Source organism: Ovis canadensis, chromosome 4 (genome assembly GCF_042477335.2).
Source record: "Ovis canadensis isolate MfBH-ARS-UI-01 breed Bighorn chromosome 4, ARS-UI_OviCan_v2, whole genome shotgun sequence".
Classification (NCBI taxonomy): Eukaryota; Metazoa; Chordata; class Mammalia; order Artiodactyla; family Bovidae; genus Ovis; species Ovis canadensis.
The window spans coordinates 24,880,800-24,904,042 of NC_091248.1; the positions used below are offsets into that span (position 1 = coordinate 24,880,800).

A 23,243-nucleotide genomic window follows, 5' to 3' on the forward strand; every position below is an offset into this window, starting at 1 on the left:
AGGTGGCCAAAGTATTGGAGTTTCAGCTTTAGCATCAGTCCTTCCAAAGAACACCCAGGGCTGATCTCCTTTAGAATAGACTGATTGGATCTCCTGGCAGTCCACGGGACTCTCAAGAGTCTTCTCCAATACCACAGTTCAAAAGCATCAATTCTTTGGCACTCAGCTTTCTTCACAGTCCATCTCTCACATCCATACATGACCACTGGAAAAATCATAGCCTTGACTAGACGGACCTTTGTTAGCAAAGTAATGTCTCTGCTTTTGAACATGCTATCTAGGTTGGTCATAACTTTCTTTCCAGGGAGTAAGCATCTTTTAATTTCATGGCTGCAGTCACCATCTGCAGTGATTTTGGAGCCCCCCAAAATAAAGTCTGACACTGTTTCCCCATCTATTTCCCATGAAGTGATGGGACCAGATGCCATGATCTTAGTTTTCTGAATGTTGAGCTTTAAGCCAACTTTTTCACTCTCCTCTTTTACTTTCATCAAGAGGCTTTTTAGCTCCTCTTCACTTTCTGCCATAAGGGTGGTGTCATCTGCATATCTGAGGTGATTGATATTTCTCCTGGCAATCTTGATTCCAGCTTGTGCTTCTTCCAGTCCAGCGTTTCTCATGATGTACTCTGCATATAAGTTAAATAAGCAGGGTGACAATATACAGCCTTGACGTACTCCTTTTCCTATTTGGAACCAGTCTGTTGTTCCATGTCCAGTTCTAACTGTTGCTTCCTGACCTGCATACAGATTTCTCAAGAGGCAGGTCAGGTGGTCTGGTATTCCCATCTCTCTCAGAATTTTCCACAGTCTATCGTGATACACATAGTCAAAGGGTTTGGCATAGTCAATAAAGCAGAAATAGATGTTTTTCTGGAACTCTCTTGCTTTTTCCATGATCCAGCTGAAACTGAAACCATACTCACAGAAAACTAGTCAATCTAATCACACTAGGACCACAGCCTTGTCTAACTCAATGAAACTAAGCCATGCCCACGGGGCAACCCAAGATGGGCAGGTCATGGTGGAGAGGTCTGACAGAATGTGGTCCACTGGAGAAGGGAATGGCAAGCCACTTCAGTATTCTTGCCTTGAGAACCCCATGAACAGTATGAATAGGTAAAATGATAAGATACTGAAAGCGGAACTCCCCAGGTCAGTAGGTGCCCAATATGCTACTGGAGATCAGTGGAGAAATAACTCCAGAAAGAATGAAGGGATGGAGCCAAAGCAAAAACAATACCCAGCTGTGGATGTGACTGGTGATAGAAGCAAGGTTCGATGCTGTAAAGAGCAGTATTGCATAGGAACCTGGAATGTCAGGTCCATGAATCAAGGCAAATTGGAAGTGGTCAAACAGGAGATGGCAAGAGTGAACGTCGACATTCTAGGAATCAGAGAACTAAAATGGGTGAATTTAACTCAGATGACCATTATATCTACTACTGCGGGCAGGAATCCCTCAGAAGAAATGGAGTAGCCATGATGGTCATCAAAAGAGTCCGAAACGCATTACTTGGATGCAATTTCAAAAATGACAGAATGATCTCTGTTCGTTTCCAAGGCAAACCATTCAATATCACGGTAATCCAAGTCTATGCCCAACCAATAATGCCGAAGAAGCTGAAGTCGAATGGTTCTATGAAGACCTACAAGACCTTTTAGAACTAATACCCAAAAAAGATGTCCTTTTCATTATAGGCGACTGGAATGCAAAAGTAGGAAGTCAAGAAACACCTGGAGTAACAGGCAAATTTGGCCTTGGAATGTGGAATGAAGCAGGGCAAAGACTAATAGAGTTTTGCCAAGAAAATGCACTGGTCATAGCAAACACCCTCTTCCAACAACACAAGAGAAGACTCTACACATGGACATCACCAGATGGTCAATACCGAAATCAGATTGATTATATTCTTTGCAGCCAAAGATGGAGAAGCTCTATACAGTTAACAAAAACAAGAAAATTTACATAGTTGGATTTAAATAAAAAGTAAGTTTGGAAAAGTCCCATTACTATTATGGAAAATTAAACCATGGTTTTAAATCTTACAAAGACAACATAAGTCAGATTATATGAAAAAATATAAATATATGTGAATAAATCTATAAATGTAAGTAAATATATATGAATTTGTTACTTTGTTTTCAAAGTTGTACATTTTGGGGAGTATGCTCTTATTAACTTTATTTGTTTTTTTTTTTTTCTCTTATTAACTTTAAAACAATTTATTTATTTTTGGCTACTCTGGGTCTTTGTTACTGTGTGTGGGCTTTCATGAGTTGCAGGAGTCAGGGCTACTACTCTCGAGCTGCAGTGAGCGGGCTTCAGTCGTTGCCAATGCGGTCTCTAGAGTGAGGGCCCAGTAGCTGGGGGCACGGGCTTAGCTGCCCTGCGGTATGTGGAATTTTCCCAGACCAGGATTGGAACCTGTGCCCACTGCACTGTCAGTGGGTTCTTAACCAATGGACCACCAAGGAAGTCCATCGTATTAATTTTTTTTTTTTACTTAAAAAACTTTGGAGGGGAAGATTGTAGATTCACAAGCAATTGTAAGAAATAATTCAGAGATTCAGTGTATGCTTTGCCTGCTACTGCTGCTACTGCTACTGCTAAGTCGCTTCAGTCGTGTCCAACTCTGTGCGACCCCATACACGGCAGCCCACCAGGCTCCCCGTTCCTGAGATTCTCCAGGCAAGAACACTGGAGTGGGTTGCCATTTCCTTCTCCAATGCATGAAAGTGAAAAGCGAAAGTGAAGTTGCTCAGTCGTGCCCAGCTCTTAGTGACCCTATGGACTGCAGCTTACCAGGCTCCTCCGCCCATGGGATTTTCCAGGCCTAGTTCCCCTCAATGGTAACATCCAGAGGAGCTACACTGTGAAATCACCAGCAGGATATTGACATTGATACAGACACAATACAGACAATTCCATCCCTACAAGGATCACTTCTATTGCCCTTTTATAGCCGTACCCATCTTTCTCCCAGACTTTCTTCTCCAGACTCCTGGCAACCAATAATCCGTTCTCCATGTCTATAATTTTGTTATTTCAAGATTGTGATATGAATGGAATCACTTAGTATGTAAACTTGTGAGACTGGATTTTTTTACTCAGCCGATTCCAAGTTGTTGGGTGTATCAGTAGTTTATTTCATTTTATTGCAAAGTAATATGTCATAGCATGGGCGTTCTATAGTTTGTTTGGGTATTTACCTTAAAGGACACTTGAGTTGTTTCTGATTTGGGGATGTTATAAGTAAAGGTATTTAAAACATTATTATGTAAGACTTTGTGTAAACATGTCTTTTCATTTCTCTGGGATAAATGCCCAGGGGTGCAACTGCTGGATCATAAGCTATCAGTTAGATTTTTAGGAAAATGCCAAACCATCTTCCATAGCAGCTATATCATATTTTATATCCCATCTACAATGCATATGTTTCTCAGCTTCCTTCCAAAATTTAGTGTTGGCACTACTTTTTTAAGTTAGCCGTTCTGATAAGCATATACTGATAACACATTGCAGTTTTAGTCTGTGTTTCCTTAATGGCTAACAATGTTGGGCAGAGCATTTTTTCATGTTCTCATTTGCCATCTATATATTCTCTTTGATGAAACATCTCAGTGTTTTTTCATGTCACTTGCCTGTTTCTTTTTTTCTTAATCTTGCTGGTCTGGAGACCACATTTTAAATTCTTCCCTCACCCCCTTTCTTTTTCCCCTTTTTTTTTTTTTAACAATTTGTCTCTTTATTTTCGGTTGTGCTGGGTCTTCTTTGCTGCTCTCAGGCTTTCTCTAGTTGCGGTGAGAGGGGACTTCTCTCCCGTGCAGGAAGTAGGTTTACCATTGTCGTGACCTCTCCTCATTGCAGAGGACAGTCTCTAGGTACAGGAGCTTCATGAGTTGCAGTTTGCAGGCTCAGTGGCTGTGGTTTATGGGTCCTAGAGCACGCCAGCTTCAGGAGCTGCAGCATGCACCCTTGCCCATTTCTGATGGAGCTGAGTGACTTTAACAGTTGCAATTTTCGGGTTCTTTATATATTCAGGATAATAGTCTTTTGTCAAATATGTGGTTGCAAATATTTTATTCCGTTCTATATATGTCTTTTGATCCCCGTGATAGGATCTTTGACAGAGCAAAAGTTTTTGTTTTTGATCAAGTCCAATTTATGAACTTTTCTCCTGTGGTGCTTTTGGTGGCAAGTCTTAAGAATTCTTTGCCTAGCCCCGGACACCAGATACTTTCTTCCATGTTTTTTCCTAAAAGTTTTATAATTTTATAAAATTGTAAAAGCATAATTAAATCTAAACCTGTGATCCATTTTGAGTTAATTTTTGCATTAAATGTGAGGTTTAAGTTCATTTTTAAGCCTGTGGATGATCAATGGCTTTAGCACCATTTGTTGAAAAGGCTATTATTCCTCCATTGAATTAATGTTACAACTTAGTAGAAAATCAGTTGAGCATATTTATGTGAGGCTATTTATAAGCTTTCTATTCTGTCCCATTGATCTATGTATCTATTTCTCTGTCATATAGCCTTGACCATTTTATGATTTGAAATCAGGTAAGTCAACTTCTCCCATCTAATTCCTTTAAAAGATTGCTTTAGCTATTCTTTTTTTTGCCTTTCTGTATAAATTTTATAATAATTTTCTCTCTACAAAGAATCTTATTGAAATTTCAATAGGAATTTCACTAAAAATGTATCAATTTGGGGAGAATGGATACGTTGAGTCTTCTAATCCTTTAACTGGTATGTCTCTCCATTTAATCTTTGATTGCTTTCATTGCATGCTGTAGTTTCCAATATAAGAGTTATGCACATGTTTTGTTGGACTTAAATTGAACTATTTCCATTTTTTGAGTGATTATAAATAGTATTGATATTTTATATTAGTGTCCATGTGTTTATTGCTCATATATAGAAAGACAATTTATTTTTGTACGTTCATTTTGTCTACTGTGACCTTGCTGAATTCCCTTATTAATTCTAGGTTGTTTTTTTTTGTTTGTTTGTTTTTGTAGATTCCTTAGGATTTTTTATGTAGAAAATCACATAAGTTTCAGTTTTTATTTTTTCCTTTCTGATCTATATCTTTTAATTTCCTTTCTTGCTTTATCGCATTAGCTTGAACTTCCAGTACAATGTTGAATAAAAGTGATAAGAGCAGATATCTTAGCCTTGTTCTCATTCCTGGGGTAAAAAACATTTAGTTTTTTACCATTAAGTATGATTTAATTGCATGGTTTTTTGTAGATGTTCTTTATTATGTTAAGGAAGCCTCCCTCTAGTCCTAGTTTTCTATGAGATTTTTTTTTTTATCACCAATGAATGTTGAATATTGTCACATGATTTCTCTCTACAAGTTGACTTGTTGTCTAATTTTCTATTTTAGCCTGTTGATATGGTAGTTGATTACTTTTTGAACATTGAATCACCCTTGTATTTTGGTATAAACTCCACTTGCCATGGTATATAATCCTTTCATATATGAATTCTGGTTGCTTATATTTGTTAAGTATCTTTTGTGTTTATGTTCATGAGGGATATTGGTTTTTGCTTTTTTTTTAGGTGAGGTACTCTGGTTTTTGCATGAGGTAATTCTAAATTTATAAAATCAATTAGGAGTGGTTCTTCTATTTTCTGGAAGAGATTGTATAGAAGTGATATTAATACTGCTTTTCTTGTCTTGGCAGAGTTCTCCAGTAAAACTATCTGAGCCTGGAGACTTCATTTTTGGGAATTTAAAAATTATATATTCAGTTTCCTTAAGGGTTATAAGGTTATTGGGCTTCCCTGGTAGCTCAGCTGGTAAAGAATCCACCTGTAATGTGGGAGACCTGGGTTTGATCCCTAGTTTGGGAAGATCCCCTGGAGAAGGGAACGGCTACCCACACCAGTATTCTGGCCAGGACTGAACTACTTTTGCTCATAAGGTTATTCAAATGATCTGTTTCACACTGGATAAGATATAGTAGTTTATGCTTTTCTGAGAATTGGTCAACTTCATCAAAGTTGTAAAATCTATGTGTGTAGGGATGTTCATGTGTGTGTTAAAGTTGCTCAGTTGTGTCCGACTCTTTGTAACTCCATGGACTATATAAAGCCCATGGAATTCTCCAGGCCAGAATACTGGAGTGGGTAAAATCCTGAAAGATGATGCTGTGAAAATGCTGCACTCAATATGTCAGCAAATTTGGAAAACTCAGCAGTGGCCACAGGACTGGAAAAGGTCAGTTTTCATTCCAATCCCAAAGAAAGGCAATGCCAAAGAATACTCAAACTACCACACCATTGCACTCATCTCACATGCTAGTAAAGTAACACTCAAAATTCTCCAAGCCAGGCTTCAGCAATACGTGAACCATGAACTTCCTGATGTTCAAGCTGGCTTTAGAAAAGGCAGAGGAACCAGAGATCAAATTGCCAACATCCGCTGGATCATCGAAAAAGCAAGAGAGTTTCAGAAAAACATCTATTTTTGCTTTATTGACTATGCCAAAGCCTTTGACTGTATGGATCACAATAAACTGCGGAAAATTCTGAGAGAGATGGGAATATCAGACCATCTGACCTGCCTCTTGAGAAATCTGTATGCAGGTCAGGAAGCAACAGTTAGAACTGGACATGGAACAACAGACTGGTTCCAAATAGGAAAAGGAGTATGTCAAGGCTGTATATTGTCACCCTGCCCATTTAACTTATATGCAGAGTACATCATGAGAAACGCTGGACTGGAAGAAGCACAAGCTGGAATCAAGATTGCCAGGGGAAATATCAATCACCTCAGACATGCAGATGACACCACCCTTATGGCAGAAAGTGAAGAGGAGCTAAAAAGCCTCTTGATGTAAGCAAAAGTGGAGAGTGAAAAAGTTGGCTTAAAGCTCAACATTCAGAAAACAAAGATCATGGCATCTGGTCCCATCACTTCATGGGAAATAGATGGGGAAACAGTGTCAGACTTTATTTTGGGGGGCTCCAAAATCACTGCAGATGGTGACTGTAGCCATGAAATTAAAAGACACTTACTCCTTGGAAGAAAAGTTATGATCAACCTAGATAGCATATTCAAAAGCAGAGACATTACTTTGCTGACTAAGGTCCGTCTAGTCAAGGCTATGGTTTTTCCTGTGGTCATGTATGGATGTGAGAGTTGGACTGTGAAGAAGGCTGAGCGCCGAAGAATTGATGCTTTTGAACTGTGGAGTTGGAGAAGACTCTTGAGAGTCCCTTGGACTTCAAGGAGATCCAACCAGTCCATTCTGAAGGAGATTAGCCCTGGGATTTCTTTGGAAGGAATGATGCTAAAGCTGAAACTCCAGTACTTTGGCCACCTCATGCGAAGAGTTGACTCATTGGAAAAGACTCTGATGCTGGAAGAGACTGGGGGCAGGAGGAGAAGGGGACAACAGAGGATGAGATGGCTCGATGGCATCACTGACTCGATGGACGTGAGTCTGAGTGAACTGTGGGAGTTGGTGATGGACAGGGAGGTGCCGGGAGCCAGCGTGAGGAACTCTGCCCATGGCAAAGGTCATGAGGAAGGAGGCTTCGGCATATGCAAAGGCGGATCAAGCCTCAGGAAATCCCCTGTTCCCGAGCATCTACCCCCAAAACCAGAGTCTACCTACTTTACTGTTTCATGCTCTCACCTATGCCTCTGACTTTACGGGGGGCTGACCCCCATTACCTCTCTTGGAGAAGGAGTTAACTTACAGCTCCAAGTCAATAAAAATTCCTGGGCGTGACAAGAGTGTTTCAACTTATGAACTCCTCTGAAGGTTATCTAGCCTGCCTGTACAGATTCTCTGGCCACATGTGACTGTTTACATCCTCCCAACTGTGAGAGGCACTAGATGTTTTAGACTTACTAAAGGCAGATTCTTTGGGGAAGTTAGAAATTATTAGTATAGTGGGTTGGTTAGGAATTAATTGGTGAAGGGTTTTTCATTTGTTGTGCCAATAATTGCTGCTAATTCCCTGCCCTGGGTGTGACAAGGGTGTCTCAGGTCAAACCTCTCTGCTGACAGACTAGCTTGTGTGACAACCTCTCAACCATAAGCAGCACAGAGAGTTTGGAGTATTTTGAAAGTCTTAATTAGCATAGGGCTTTTCTCATTGTTGACTCAATGATTGCTGCCAGGCCTCCATATCCTTAGACACCTGGGAATATATTAATGTATTTGGAATATAGAAAAGGGAATATAGTAGTTTTTGATGTTAGCAATACTAGATGTTTTGAGTTAATGAATTTTCTCTTTTGTTATAGATCACTGTACTTTGTTATAAATCACTGTGTCCTTGCTATGTAAAAATGTAACTTTATTACTATCTTAAGACTAAATAGATCTTAAGGAGAACATTGGTGAAGGGGTTTCATTTGTTGGGCTGATGTTTGCTACTAAATCTTCGTATTTCCTGCCCTTATAATGAATATAACTAGCATATAGGAGAAATAGGTATTAACCTTTAAGATTAATCATGTTAACCTTAGGGTAAATAAATTCCTTTCTTAGTTTTAACCCACTACACCCTCACCCTATAGGAATGCTACTTTATCTGCTACCTTCAGAGGGTGGCGCCTGGTTTAAGAAAAAAACACCCTTGGGAAAAATAAGTTTTTTGGTTATCAGAAAGAAAGGATCATAAAATGTCAGCAGGCCTCATGGCCAGAAGATGATGTAAAACCCCTAAGACCTTTATGTATACTTTTATGTGAAGCACCTGATTTTGATAAAGATCAGGACTGCTGACCCCTGCGTGACTTCAAAATTTCCATTTGGCTCTATGTGTAACAAAACGTATATAAGCAAACCTAAATAATAAAGAAATCAGATCAGTTTCTGGAAGGACTGATTCCCCCGTGTTGTTTCTTTCTTGATCCCCATTTTTCTGGCTGAATTTCCATCTGGAGCGTGGGTGCTTGCCATGTCTACTTACTTGCCCCGGCTTTTAAGTTCCACGCGAGAAGGAGCCCAAGGAGGGGCACCTTCCAATATTCAAGTGGCGCCGGTGGCCCAACATAGATGGTGCAAATTCCTTGTCTTGGAATTTTATTGGTATCCCACGTAAACCAAGTTATTCAGCCTCTTTTTCTCCACTAATATTTCCTACTACACTATCCATTTCTAATCTCTCTATATATCTTTAACTAAGCAATTAATTCCTAGGACGCCGATTCCATCTCCCATTCGAATTACCCTGGATCCACCAGGGCTGGACCCCGGCAGGGAGGCCTGGCATGCTGCGATTCGTGGGGTCGCAAAGAGTCGGACACGACTGAGTGACTGAACTGACTGAACTATACGTTTTCTGGTTTGTTTTTAAATTTCCAAATATATAGGGGTGTTTCTATTTAGTTATTTTTGTGCTCCACTTCAGACTTCCTTGCATCGTAGTCCAAGAATATGCATCTCTTACGGTTATTGTTTGAAGTTGATAAGACCTCTTCTCTAGACAATAAATACCACAGACTTAACCAACGGAAGTCCTAATTGCAATTTCACTGACACTTGTGGCATCTTCCCCAGAGATTAGAAGCTCCCAGACACATGATAGGAGGGCGTTGTTTTAGACAATGCCTTATGGTCCAGCCTGCTCAGAAATGGACGGCAGGATAGCCAGTAGCTTTGCCTGAAGACTGCATACATTCTTGGTCCCTCTGTCGTGATATTAATGCATATATCTGGACATCCTGCTGAACATCCCTGGGATCCCTTACATTGATGACATCATGCTAATCAAGTCAGATGAGCAGGCAAGCACACTAGAACACTTGGTAAGAAACAAGCGTCCTAGGGGATGGGAGATAAACACCCTGAAGACTTGGGGACTGGTCACATCGGTGTCTGAGTCTGTTTTCGGGAGAACATGAACTGCAACAGATTTTCTCATTAATTCTGAAGATCCTGAACTCTTGATGTCATATTTAATGAGACTAAAAGAACATGCTACCTTTTCACTTGTCATTTTCTTATTGCTGGTTTTGTGTTTGGAGCCAGTGAAATCCTAAAGCCCCACTTCAGACAGCAGAATATAACACTGCATGAAACACACTAAACGAATGAGCAGCCTGTTTCTGTGAAATGGCTCCTTTTCCTTGTTGTATATGATCCCTGTTACCCTACATCTGGCCTCCCTGGTAGCTCAGTTGGTAAAGAATCTGCCTGCAATGCAGGAGATCCTGGTTCGATTCCTGGGTTAGGAAGATCTGCTGGAGAAGGGACAGGCTACCCATTCCAGTATTCTTGGGCTTCTTTAATGGCTCAGCTGGTAAAGAATCTGCCTGCAGTGTGGGAGACCTGGGTTCAGTCTCTGGGTTGGGAGGATCTCCTGGAGAAGGGAACAGCTACCCACGCCAGTATTCTGGTCTGGAGAATTCCATGGATTGTATTGTCCATGGATTGCAAAGAGCTGGACTGACTGAGCGGCTTTCACCTTCACCCTGTGTCTAGCCATTACCATGGACCAGTGAATCTGAACTATGTGCAGATCAAGTTCTTCTATTTATGTGTTTTTTTTGGCTGCACTGGGTCTTTGTTGCTTTGCACAGGCTTTCTCTAGTTGCAGCAAGTGGGAGCTACCTTCATTGCGGTATGTGGACTTCTCATTGTGGTGGCTTCTCTTACTGTGGAACACAGGCTCTACGCATACAGCTTCAGTAGTTGCAGCAAATTGCAGCTTGTCGGATCTAGAGCATGGGCTCTGTTGTGGTGCATGGGTTAGCCACTCTGTGGCATGTGGGATCTTCCTGCACCAGTGATCGAAACTGTGTCCCCTGTACCGGCAGGTGGATCCTTATCCACTGCACCACCAGGGAAGTTCTCAACTTCTTTCTTATCCAATAAACTAAGCTATAATGTCTTTTTGTTCTTGTATCATGATTTTGAATTAATGCTAAATTATTCTTAAAAACTTAGCTCACTTGGAGCTTTCTATATTTATAGAGACATCTTTTTGTTTAGACATTCAGAAATCAGATTGTCTTAGTTTACCAAATTGTAATCCATTTTTGTCTAGGACATGGAACTACTTTAATTTTGTTTTATTTGAGCTTGGTGTTTGTGATAGCCATGAAAATGCACTTTAAAGATTTCTAACTGTAGGGCGCTTAATTGACCAAGTGCCTTTGCTGCTGGACTCTGAAATTCATTCCTGCATTTGCATCAAGGCAAATTCCATGGACCTCTCTCAGCCAGTGACTGATCAAAGCAAGGATACTAAGGCTGGTTTTGGAAGATCTGAGACTCCTGATGGCTAATTTTTGGTTTAAGGATGGTGACAGGAATAGAACCAATAGGATGTGTATGTGTGTGTGTGTGTGTGTGTGTGTGTGTGTATATATATATATGTATATATATATATATATATATATATATATATATATATATATATATATATGGAGAGAGAGAGAGAGAGAGAGAGAGAGAGAGAGAGAGAAAGGTGAGGTGGGGGCGCTTCCCAGGGCTTCAGTGGTAAAGATTCTGCCTGCCAAGCAGGAGACATGAGTTCAATTCCTGGGTCAGGAAGATCCCCTGGAGGAGGACATAGCAATCCACTCCAGTATTCTTGCCTGGAGGATCCCATGGACAGAGGAGCCTGGCGGGCTATAGTCCATGGAGTCACAAAGAGTAGGGCATGACTTAGTGACTGAACAACAACAACAATACAGAGAGAGATGTATACACACACACAAAATCCACACTCACACACAGTGTGTGTGTGGGGTGTGGGTGTATGTTTTGTAGCTGGAGTTTGGAGGCACTCTCGCTAGAACTTCTTCCTTGGAAGACTTCAGTCCTTTTTCTCTTATGGCCTTCAACTGATTGGATGAGGCTCACCCATATTGTGGAGGATAAACTGCTTCACTCACAATCTATGATTTAAATGCTAATATTATCTTAAAAATATCTTCACCACATCTAGATGGCTGTTTGATATACTGTGGGTGACCAAATATCTGGGTACTGTGGCCTAGCCAAGTGACATAAAGTAAATCACTAAAATACAGGCTTTACCTACATTTTCAACAAATAGGATGAGATGATGATAGCATTTAAATAAAGGATAAATTTCTGGATTTCAAACTGAACAACTTTCTCCTTCCACTAATGAAAGAAAATACAATTTTTTATTTTTACTTACTTTAAATGTATTCAGTGGAGACATAGGATTCTCAGGCTACAAAGCCTGCCCTAGAATTAGAAACTGGTCTACAATGTTACAATGATGGTGTACATACATATTTAAGTTTTAAAAGTACAGAAAGGAACAGAGAATAATAGTACACATGCTTTAACTGGCACGGACTTCCTGACAGTAGAAAAAGAGAAGGTGAAAAATCTATAAACATTTCAGTGCATAGGAGCTCTGTGTTTTAGTATTTTCCAAGTCTCCAACAGAAACACCTTTGGAGGAGCAAGAAATATAAAAACAAGTGAGGAAATAAATTACAAATTTTTAAGAGAAATAACTTAGTCCATTTATAAAGTGATCTTCCCTTTGATGTTACTGAGATTTCTTTGCTAATCTACATTCCAAATACCCAGAAGCAGAATCCCATTTAGTTTCCAAAGCTCATTTGTTCTGGTCGCCATTTGTTTGAGAGAGTTGATTAATATTTCTTTCTGAATACTGATTTGGGAAACTTCTTTCTTTTTCTGGTGGGGAAGCTGTACCAGATGACTTGTGGGATACCAGTTCCCCGACCAGGGATTGAAACCAGGCCTGGGCAGTGAAAGCACTGAGTCTCAGATACTGAACTGCAGGGAATTCCTGGGAAACATGTATTACAATGACCTGATCAGCGATTTTCAAGTAAAAAAAATATATTTGTGCCTTCTCGGTCTAGGTTGATTCTGTCTGAATTGGGAACTAGAATAGGCAATTTGGAAACACCTTTCAGGAGATTCTGTTCAACTGAAACTGCTGGCTTGTGGAATAGTAAATTATTAATATTTAAATCTTACATTCCACATTTCTGTTTTTCAAGACCAAATTCCATGGACCTAGGGAAAATATAAAGCTAAATAGGTAAGAGAATGATAGATCAATGTACTCGTCAAATTTGTCCAGCATAATTTGACTATTTTTTAATTTGTAAAAAAGAAAAACGGACACACATTACTCTGCTGTTCCTTGGTAAACTGGCCTGGATGCTGATGCTGATTATAATAATTATTATTATTTTGAGCAAGATAAGAAAGTGATCATGATCTTCTTGAGTTATAATGAAGGTCAATAATGAAGGTTGCTCAGTCATGTCCGACTCTTTGCGACCCCATGGACTGTAGCCTACCAGGATCCTCCGTCCATGGGATTTTTCAGGCAAGAATACTGGAGTGGGTTGTCATTTCCTTCTCCAGGAGATCTTCCCGACCCAGGGATTGAACCAGGTCTCCCACATTGTAGGCAAATGCTTTACCATCTGAGCCACCAGGGGAGTCTCTCTTGAGTTATACGATCATCTAAATTCCAAGCACTCACAACACTGAGCAAACAGAGCCTGTACTTGCATACTAGGAAAAGGAAACATATTGCTGCTGGAAGCCACAGGCCAGGTCAAAAATAAATGTTTTATATCACATGGTAAAATAAAAGAGGGATTCTATCCCAAGACCACCTTGATAAAGACCCACAGTTACTGCAGCTGCAAGGGAGAGTCCAGTCAAGGCAGCTCAGAATAAACAGAAGCCTAAAAAGCAAATCTGTTAGCACATTATTTCAAACCCCACCCCACCTCATAGCCATCTGCTTTCCAGAGATGGTCTAGAATTTCTTGAAAGGGAGAGATACACTAGCAGGGCTGCCGGCCCCCCTCACCCAGAGATCCCAAAAAAGGAGAGGCAGCAGCATGGGCCAGACTGGGACTCTGGCTTTCTTAGGATGAACAAGTAAGGCATACAGACAGAGTCCCCAAATAAAGCATAATTAGATTTATCTGTGAAAAACGGATTTTGTGAGATAAAATTGTTCTTACATTTTAACTTTGGCCCTAAAATGACAGAACTCAGATACCAAAGTTAGATGATACACCAAGATATGTATTTTCAAGGTAAATGTCCAAGAACCAATTAGACAACTGACCTACAGTAAATATTAAAAGAGTTGATAGCATGGAGCAGGGGTTGGCAACCTTTTCCTGTAAAGAGCCAGATGGCTGTGCAAATATTTTAGGTTTGTGGGCTATATGGTCTTGGTTGCAACTATTCAATTCTGTTGCAACACAAAAGCAGCCAAAGCCAGTATTTCAACAAGTGAGTGTGGCTGTATTCCAATAAAACTTTATTTAAAAGTAAAAGACAGGCTGGATTCAACCCACAAGCTATAGTTTGTCCACTGCTGGCATTGAGGAAGAGAGGGTTTATGAAGAGGTTCTTTTGGTGACAATTCTCCCATGCGCCATGAGAATCTCATCCTGAGCCTGGGAGGTGGGGAGGAGGCTCCAAGGGGACCATGTGAAGTGCTTGATGTATCCTCTTGACTATATGAGGCATGTTGTTCTCAAGACTGGACATTAGATGCACTCTGTACCAATGGTAGAACAAACATCCATAAGTGCTTCTCACGTACCTGTCTAAGCTGGTCTGAGTTCAAAAGGATCACCTGGGAAGGTAAGAGGACTTCAACTGAGACTATTTCTCTTAGAGCAGAACAAAACTTGGAACGGTATGGAAAGTGGCCCCAGAGAAATTATTGTGATTTGACCTTCTCAACTCTAAATTGAAACTATTTGAACAGAGGACTGTTTTATGCCAAGAGTGAACAGATAAGTTATGAAGCTGAAATTTCATGCAGGAGCAAAGGAAAAACCCCCTCCAGTGAAAAAAGTTGAATGGGATTGTTGAGGCAAAAACAAACAGCATTTCTTGTTTGTTTTACAAATATTTTATAACAGAACACTTCAAAAGCACAGTCCAAAGAGAAGAGCAGAGTCTGATGACCTCTCATGTCCTCATAATACAGCACTTGTTAACTCTGGTTCAATCTTGTTGCAGCTATAATGCCCATTTACTCTCTTTTATCCATCTCCATATCCCATACACAGAATTACTTAGAAACATATCCAATGTCTGTATTTCCGTTAAATTGGAAGTAAGATCCAGAGGTTTGATTTGATTTGGGTTCATTTATTTGGTGAGACTGTCTCAGGGTTACAGTGTGCACTCCTATAGCGCTTCCAGGACACTAATGTCTGCTTCTCTCTCAGCAATGTTAGTACTGATCAGGATTTAGGACAGTTTGACTCATCTATTATAGTTCTTTATCAGCTTTTTTTTTTTTAAATCGGTTTTAGCAACCATTGATGATTTCCCAGGTCCATAATTCTATTAGGGAAAATGACATTTTGATTACCTCTCATTGGTTGTGCATTGGTTATATGTATACTTGCTAGAACAATGGGAGCCCCTGGATTGGGGACTCATTAGTCTTTTCACAAGAGTCCTTTTTATTCCTTAGCTTTGGAATTTTGCTGTATTTTTGTTTGTTTGGAAGCTTATGAGCTTCTTAGCTATAGAAACAAAATTCACTTCTGCTCAGTTGTCACCTACTTCATGAAAAGGAAGCCTGCTTCTCCAATCTACTTTGGTAAGATCTGCATACTTCTATGGGTATAACCTTCAGAGAACTGGTCCTCTGCTTTGAAAGATCCTTCGGTGCCAAGCACAGAGTACCTTCTCAGTCTGCCCAGTAAGATTAAATGTTGTTGCTGAGAGGTTTGCACCTTTTTTGTGAAATGGTTTTGCAGATATTGTAATGTCTTGGTACAATAACCATTGTCTTTTGATTCTGAAACATTTTCACGTCTAAGAAGAAAGTAGACAATCTTCCTCAGTCCATGCCTTGGTTGGTTAATTGAGGGAATGGCGGGTTTCTGTGCAGCTGGATGATGACATTCACTGCTTCCCATCCCTTCCATGCTGTTGTTGTTTAGTCTTTAAGTCGTGTCCTACGCTTCTGCAACCCCATGGAATGCAGCCTGCCATGCTCCTCTGTCGATGGGATTTCCCAGGCAAGAATATTGGAGTGGGTTGCCATTTCTTTCTCCAGGGGATTTTCCTGACCCAGGGATTGAATGCATGTCTCTTGTGTTCCTTGCTCGGCAGGCAGATTCCTTGCCACTGAGCCACGTGGGAGGCCCAATTCCATCCGTCTCCTTCTTATTCTGCCCTCAGTGGTGTTGTCCAAAGCAAGGAAGATATTTGATAGTTTTCACATCTCTCATTCCTTGCTTTTTCACCACAGTCTATGTGGGACTTACAACATGCTTATGAGGAAATATAAATACTGTATGCACAGGGCCAAAAAAACTAGAGGCTGTATCTATAAATTTGCCAACTTAAAGTATGGTGGGAGAAGGAGAGGGTAGGACAAATTGAGAAAGTAGCAATGACATATGTACACTATCATGCATGAAACAGGGAACTAGTGGGAAACTGCTGTATAACAGAGGGAGTCCAGTTTGGTGTTCTGTGATGACCAAATGGGTAAAATGGGTGGGGGGCGGGGAAGAGGGAGACTGAAAAGGGAAGGGGTAATTATGACTGATTCCCAGAAGAGGCCACCACAACACTGAAAAGCAATTATCCTCCAATAAAAAAAATAAGTATACATCTTGGATCTAAAAAATTAAGTGGTATTTTGTCCATATTCCTGGAGCGAGAAGGCCAAACTCTTAAATAATCTCAATGTCATAAGCAAGTGGGCCTCCAATGGAAAATCCCAGGTAAAAAGATACTTTTTCTATGCTTCTACCACTTCTGAGTTGACCCAGAAAAGCAGGTGTGATGGGTATTGTGATTTTTTCATTGATTCCATATTCTATGTATAAACAGTTATTTCCAGCTCGTCCCTTTAACCGAAGCAAAAGCTCTTGGACTTTTGTCTCCTTCCATACATCTCCACTCTGCCACAGGGACTTAATATCAGCTGTCTTTTCAAAACATTGATCAATTTTTCCTTTGTGAACAAGTCTGTTCATATTGTTACCTTTCCCAAGAAAGAAATAGGCAATTGGTTGCTTTGTACGATACATATGCTTATATTGTCCCCGAAAAGAATTTTCCAGTGACCAAGCATACTTTTCCATTAGTCTAGAATCTTGATCTAGTTGTTGGTTTTCTGGCCAGAATAAGAGGGAAGCTAGGAAATAAGGTTCTGGATACCGATATGACATTCCTACTTGTTGTAAGACTTCTCGAAGCTGATCTTTCAGTTTTTTAATTGACTTCACTATTTTGGAGGTCGGTTTAACACAGTAGAGAATGATGTTGGCCAGGATGAAATTTTGCTTTTCCTTTGGCAGGATTCTGACAGTGCATTGTTCAAAGAGAAAAGTATATTTGTTCATTATATCTTCCATGGTGTGTATAGCATCTTCTTGAGCTTTGACAAGATATTCCAAGAGTCCAGAAAACTTGTCTGCTTTTAAAACTTCCAGGCTTCTCCGATATAGCTCTACCTGAAGTGGCACACTAAGCTTTGGACAAAAATCTTTGTACTGTAATTCCTCTGAGGGGCCAAATATATCTGCATACTTCTTAAAATACCCAGCCACCTTTCTCCGAGTTTTGGCCTCTTCATTTTGCTTAATATTGTTCCTAGGTTTTAGAAGGACAAAGTATTCATCAAAAAAATCAAAGGACTTTTTCAAAGAAAATTTCAAATTGGTTAGGTAAGAAATAAAGTTCTTGAGGACTAATTTAAATTCATTGTTTGGATCTCCAGGAATATCTGTACTTCCTGATATAAAATTGATCATATCTCTTTTAGACAGTTCATTTTTACTGTCAAAAAAAGGAATGAACTGGAGAATCTGGATTGTGTAGAGCCCAACTTCTATCTCCCCTTGATAGCCAGCTATATTGTAAGTATCATACCGCCTTTTTGACTTCTGATAAAACCTTTCCTTAACTTCATACTCTCTATCCTCACTTTGCTGTTGAGATTCCTTGAATGCATTTGAGGCACATACTGCTAAATCCAAAAGACCAGATAGCTCATCAACAGAAATGCTCCTGTTTCTTTCATTATCTTCTATCCACCATCTTATTTTACTTTTGAAGACTTGACCCAGTGTATCTGAGATATAAGAATTGCCAGGTTCTATCTCTTTTGCTTGATTTGCCCAATGTAGAGCACTGTGAAAGTCCTTCTCTTTAATGTAGAAATGTCTTGCCAACGCTTGGCAAATGAATGCATTTGGGTTGAACCGACGAGTACCTTCACGTAATACTTTTTGAACTGCCTCATTCCCTTCTTCTTTATGTAATGCTTCAATGAACGGGGAAAACCAAGTTCCTGTTTCACCTTCATTTTCATTGCGCTGTCTTGTGAGCAGCAGTGTTTGCACATCTTCTAAAAACTTGCTTCTTCCTATTCCAGTATCATAGAACAAATTTTCTGTTAGCATGTTCAGCATAATTTGACTCTTATCCAAGTCATAGCTTATCTTCAATTCTTCCAGGGAACGAATGGCAATCAAAGGGTGAATAATGCGTACTCCACAGTAGTTCCCACATTCTACCACCTCTGTTTTTATTAGAATTGTAGAGTAGGTGCCCATTTTGTCTTCAAATTTTTCTGTTCCCCAGAAAGATTTCTTGTTTGTGATTCCTAGGAACTTTTCACACTGTGATAGTGAAATGGTGGTATCTGGCACATATGAGTTAAGAAGGGCCAGAAAGGAAAAAAGCTTTGCTTCCTTGGTGGAAATATTTTGTTCTTTCAGGATATTCCTGACCACATCTTCTATGTACTTTTTATTAAAGTTGGTTTTCATGATCATGAAGGAATAAAAATCTTGAAAGTTTTTATGTTGGTCTTCAATTTCTTTCAATTTAAGCTCAAAAGCTCTCTGTTCCTTGGGAGACAGTTGTTGTATTAGGGCAATACTGTCTGAGATCTTTGCACTTTTTTCAGGATTCTGTGATCTCCTGCAATTTAGGATGATCACTAGAGGTTTCTCATATCGAATATACCTATTAGCTACAGCTGTTTGAATAGAAGCTTGCAGAAGATAGACATTATCCTGTTCTTCAAAATCATCAACAAGCAGTAATATAGGTAAGTATTCCTGATTATTTGTTGTCCCATAGGTTATTAAATTAGTCACTTGTTCTCCAATTTCAGAAAAATCCACTGTCTTGTTTTTCAGCACAGCACATCTGAATTTCTTCCTTAGTTCCCAGAGAATATGCATAGCCAACGTGGTCCCACCACAGCCTGGATGATGATACAGATGAATAATTTTGACACATGTTGGCTTAGAAGAATCTGCCCCTCTTTGAATCATTTCTTCAAGTTTTTCATATTTATCCCTTTTCACAAAAGGGGAAGAATAGTTTTCAGAAGAAAAGTAGAAATTCCACCATGTTACTTTGCCTCCTCGATAAAAATCTTCCTCTTTTAATGCTTTGAATTCAAGTAATTTTTTTTTGTCCTTCTCTAAGATTGTATCTTCACATTCATTTTCACAGAGAATTTCCAGAGCAGTCATGATGTCTTCTTCTTTTTTCAGAAGGACAGTAGATGAACCAATAGATGGTAAAAATCTCTTGGAAGATTGAGTCACAGATTTTAGCTTAAGAATAGTTCCATTTATTTCTTCAAGACTTAAAGAAGAAACACATTGGTTTGATAATTCATCTTGCTGTGTTGTTAATCTTGCTTCAAGTAGATCTTTCCATCCCTGACATATGCGTGAATCTACACAAATGCACAATATATTTTCCATTCCTTTGAGATCTTGGTAGAAAGCACAGAAGGTCTCAATGAGTGGGTCTCTTGGGTCATCAACAGAGGAGAGTAATAGAAATACCACCAAAAACCTCCCTCTTGGCATTATGTCTTCTTGGGTAAGAAATGAAATCAGTTTCCTGACTTCAGATGCTTTTTCTCTTTGCCAGGAACTTGCATCTACAGGTTTATACTTTTCACTGTCAAGATCTAACCGGCCATTGCAGAAAATCCAGCTGAGTTGTTGATAAAGATTCAGACTAGTAATCTTCTCATTTGTGGTTTTCCCCTCCATATACAAACTTGGGACGTGAAGATTTACTACTCGGGTTTCTTTGAATGCTTTGACCACACCCTTGCTCACAGATTCAGGATCAAACTCCAACACAGCAAACCATTTAATTTCTTTTAGGAAATCTAAGTGTTTGATTTGTGTAGGGTGGCATTTGTTTATTACAAGAATGTACCAGTCGTAGTATGAATTATCTAACAAATCCTGATTTCCTGTCAACAATTTAACAAGCTTTGGCCCCTCACTCCCTTTTTTATTTGTTTTCACTCTGCATTTCTCTTCTGCCTCTTTCCTAGATTCTGCCAGTCTTTTCAAATCTAATTTAAATGCTTTGAAATCGGCATTACTTTTCATGATGTCCTTAGAACTGGCCCCATCTCGCACAAAGACTGAGAATTTTGAACTTGGTTTCCATATTGTGTTGCTATAATTTTGCATTTTAATCTGGAAATAATCAACTTCACATTCAGAATATTTTGGAACAACATCCACTTCAATAACAAATCTGTCAGATAGAGAACTATTTGGCAGTAAAACTTCTACAAATCTTGGCTCTCTAATGCAGTTCTTTGCTTTTTGGACCTGGTGGTCTTCAAAATATTGGTGGATCATCAGATTGAAGTGGTCAATGAGGGCTTCCTTGGTGATGGTGGTAAATTCCACACCAACAATTGTTCCGTGAGGTTTGTCCTTGACTCCAAAATGAATGGTGCCATTGGTACGTGAGTTCATACAAGCAGAAGCAAATCGGAAAACCTCATTGCTAAATTTCATTTTAGCATCCTCTTCCGTGGCTGTTTCTGTGTTTGTGAAGGCTTTGAATTCATGTATTGGGTCAATGAGATTGAGTGGTCCTGTTTCAGGCTGTAGTTTAAAATTCAGTTTGTAACGATATGGATCACTGAATTCATCGAAAGGGTATGCCATGCATGTCGGTTCTGTGGATGGCTGCTTTTTCTTTGTGTCATCTATTTCATCTTCCATGAACTCATTTTTCAGTGACTTAGAACCTTTAGTAACTGTACTCACTGTAGAGTCATTAACTATATCTGATTTCTTTTTATTCTTTTGTTTTGAAGTCCCTCCATCTTTCTCCTGTGTTTTAGGAACACTTTTACTGCCTTTTCCACTCTTACATGTCTGGAAAGGATCTCCAGAGGATGTCTCCAGCAACTCTTTGAAGAGATGTTCTATTTGGATAGCTGGTCCAAATGTTATGCCCATAGCAACAAGGTCATCTTTAGTTAAGTACTTCAAGTTTGCACCATTCACATCTTGTGCAGTCAAAATTGCTCTGTGTTTTTGTTCAATTTTATGACTTTCTAACCACTGATTTACATCCTCTTTTGTCCAGTCATCTGTATTTTCTGGTAAGTTAAATTGTGCTGCCATTCTGATACCTATGTATAGAAAAAGAAAAATTATTTAGTATTTTTTATAAAGAAATTTAAAAAATAATCAGTTAATTTTTCAATTGACAATATATGTGTGTCCTAGAAAATTGAAAATGGCACAAAAGGATATACCTGCCCTCTAATGACCCTCTTGAGAGGAAATTACCATTATCAGTTTCTTCTATATCCTTCCAGAGAAATACTACCAAATAGAATTGTGTGAGCACTTTTTCCCATTCAAATGGCAACATACCATGCACAATTCTCTTGCTTGCCTTATTCATTAATTGCATCTTGGGGATACATATACATATATATGTGTGTGTGTGTATGTGTATGTGAGAGAGAGAGAGAGAGAGAGGGTTTTCATCCTCCTTAATGGTTATTTTCTATAATGTGTGTTAGCTCTATTGTTTATAAATATTCAATTCTGCTGTAGAAAATAAGAGAAACAAAAAAGGCTATATAAAACTAAAGAGAGATGGACATGTAAAATGAGAAATATTTATGAAGCAAGGTATAGAAGCAAATAGTTTGTGAAACATGTTATAATAGACATAGATAAAGTAAATAGAGCTGCTGCTGCTGCTGCTGCTAAGTCGCTTTAGTCATATCCGACTCTGTGTGACCCCATAGACGGCAGCCCATGTGAGTGTTAAACATAGTTAGGAAGAGACTGAAGGGCCAAATAGGTATTAAATATTCATGAAGCACTCTTGAAGCACTTTATATGTTTAAAATTTTAATTGGGTCACCTACTTTTGACACCCATTCTGATCTTTTGGGTCCTGTAATTAAGAAACATAAACAAAATCCTGAGTAGCTTATCAGGCTAGTTGATGAGTTAGAGCTGCAGTCAGGCCTACATGTCCCTCTGCATCTCTCTGATTGGAGCAAGTGGATGTCACTGACACAAGGTATCTTGTATTTGTTGATTTCCCTTGGAAAGACCTTAACTTTCATTCTCAAAACCACACAATCAGTGGAGAATGCTGACACTGCAGAGAGGGAGAGAGAGGATATATGAACTTGTATAACTCAGATAATAAGACCCTTCCAACCTTTTTATATCTTATCCCAAGTGTTTTACGCATCTCTTCCCCCCTTCTTTTTGTTGGATATTTAATTGATTTAATAAAGATGTTCCTCAAACACCTTAGATTGATCTGTGAGCCATTCAGTTTCATGACTTCTGGGATAGCTTGCTAGGTAGTGAATTTAGAAGCTACTATTGCATTCATGTAAATTTTCACATCATATTTGGTAATAGCTGATTCCTGGGCAGTAACAAATGGCATTACTATTTGGTATACAAATGGCAAGCTGCTATTTGGAAAATCATTGGCAATCTGGGTTACAAAATATAGCAATGGTTAGGGGAAAAAAATAGACAATAATAGTTAGCTTTAAGTACAACCCCAAATGGCTCAAAAATGTGAGCTTTAAGTACAGCTTAAATAGTCAGCTTTAAGTACAATCCAAAAATGGCTCCAAAAACATGAGCCTTCCTATAAAATCACTACAGGAGAATCAAATCAACAAAGAAGAAAAGCCTGGGAGATAGTGGAAAATAGACTATATAGGTACACTTTCATGAAATAATTAATACACAGGAATATTGCCTTCAAGAGGCAGATAAAAACTCAGGTTAATTTACTTTCCCTTCCAGACATAAAGCTGCCAGACCAATGGCCCAAGGTTAAAGCTATTATTCTCTGGTTAGTAATTCCTGTATTCATATTAAGTGAATAAAAGATACACCTTCAGTTCAGTTCAGTCACTCAGTCATGTCTGACTCTTAGTGACTTCATGAAT

General features: G+C 39.2%; 1 protein-coding gene across 5 annotated transcripts in view; it reads right to left on the reverse strand.

Annotated features, from left to right (window-relative positions):
- Positions 1-14,271: 14,271 nt before the first annotated feature.
- Positions 14,272-23,243, reverse strand: part of LOC138439123 (sterile alpha motif domain-containing protein 9-like) — a 43,148-nt gene continuing 34,176 nt past the window's right edge. For all 5 annotated transcript variants that reach the window (XM_069587409.1, XM_069587408.1, XM_069587411.1 and 2 more), the window contains one exon: positions 14,272-21,434. In XM_069587409.1, the coding sequence (XP_069443510.1) occupies positions 16,681-21,426 (4,746 nt within the window). In that variant the 5' untranslated portion in view covers positions 21,427-21,434 and the 3' untranslated portion in view covers positions 14,272-16,680. The remainder of the gene's footprint in view (positions 21,435-23,243) is intronic.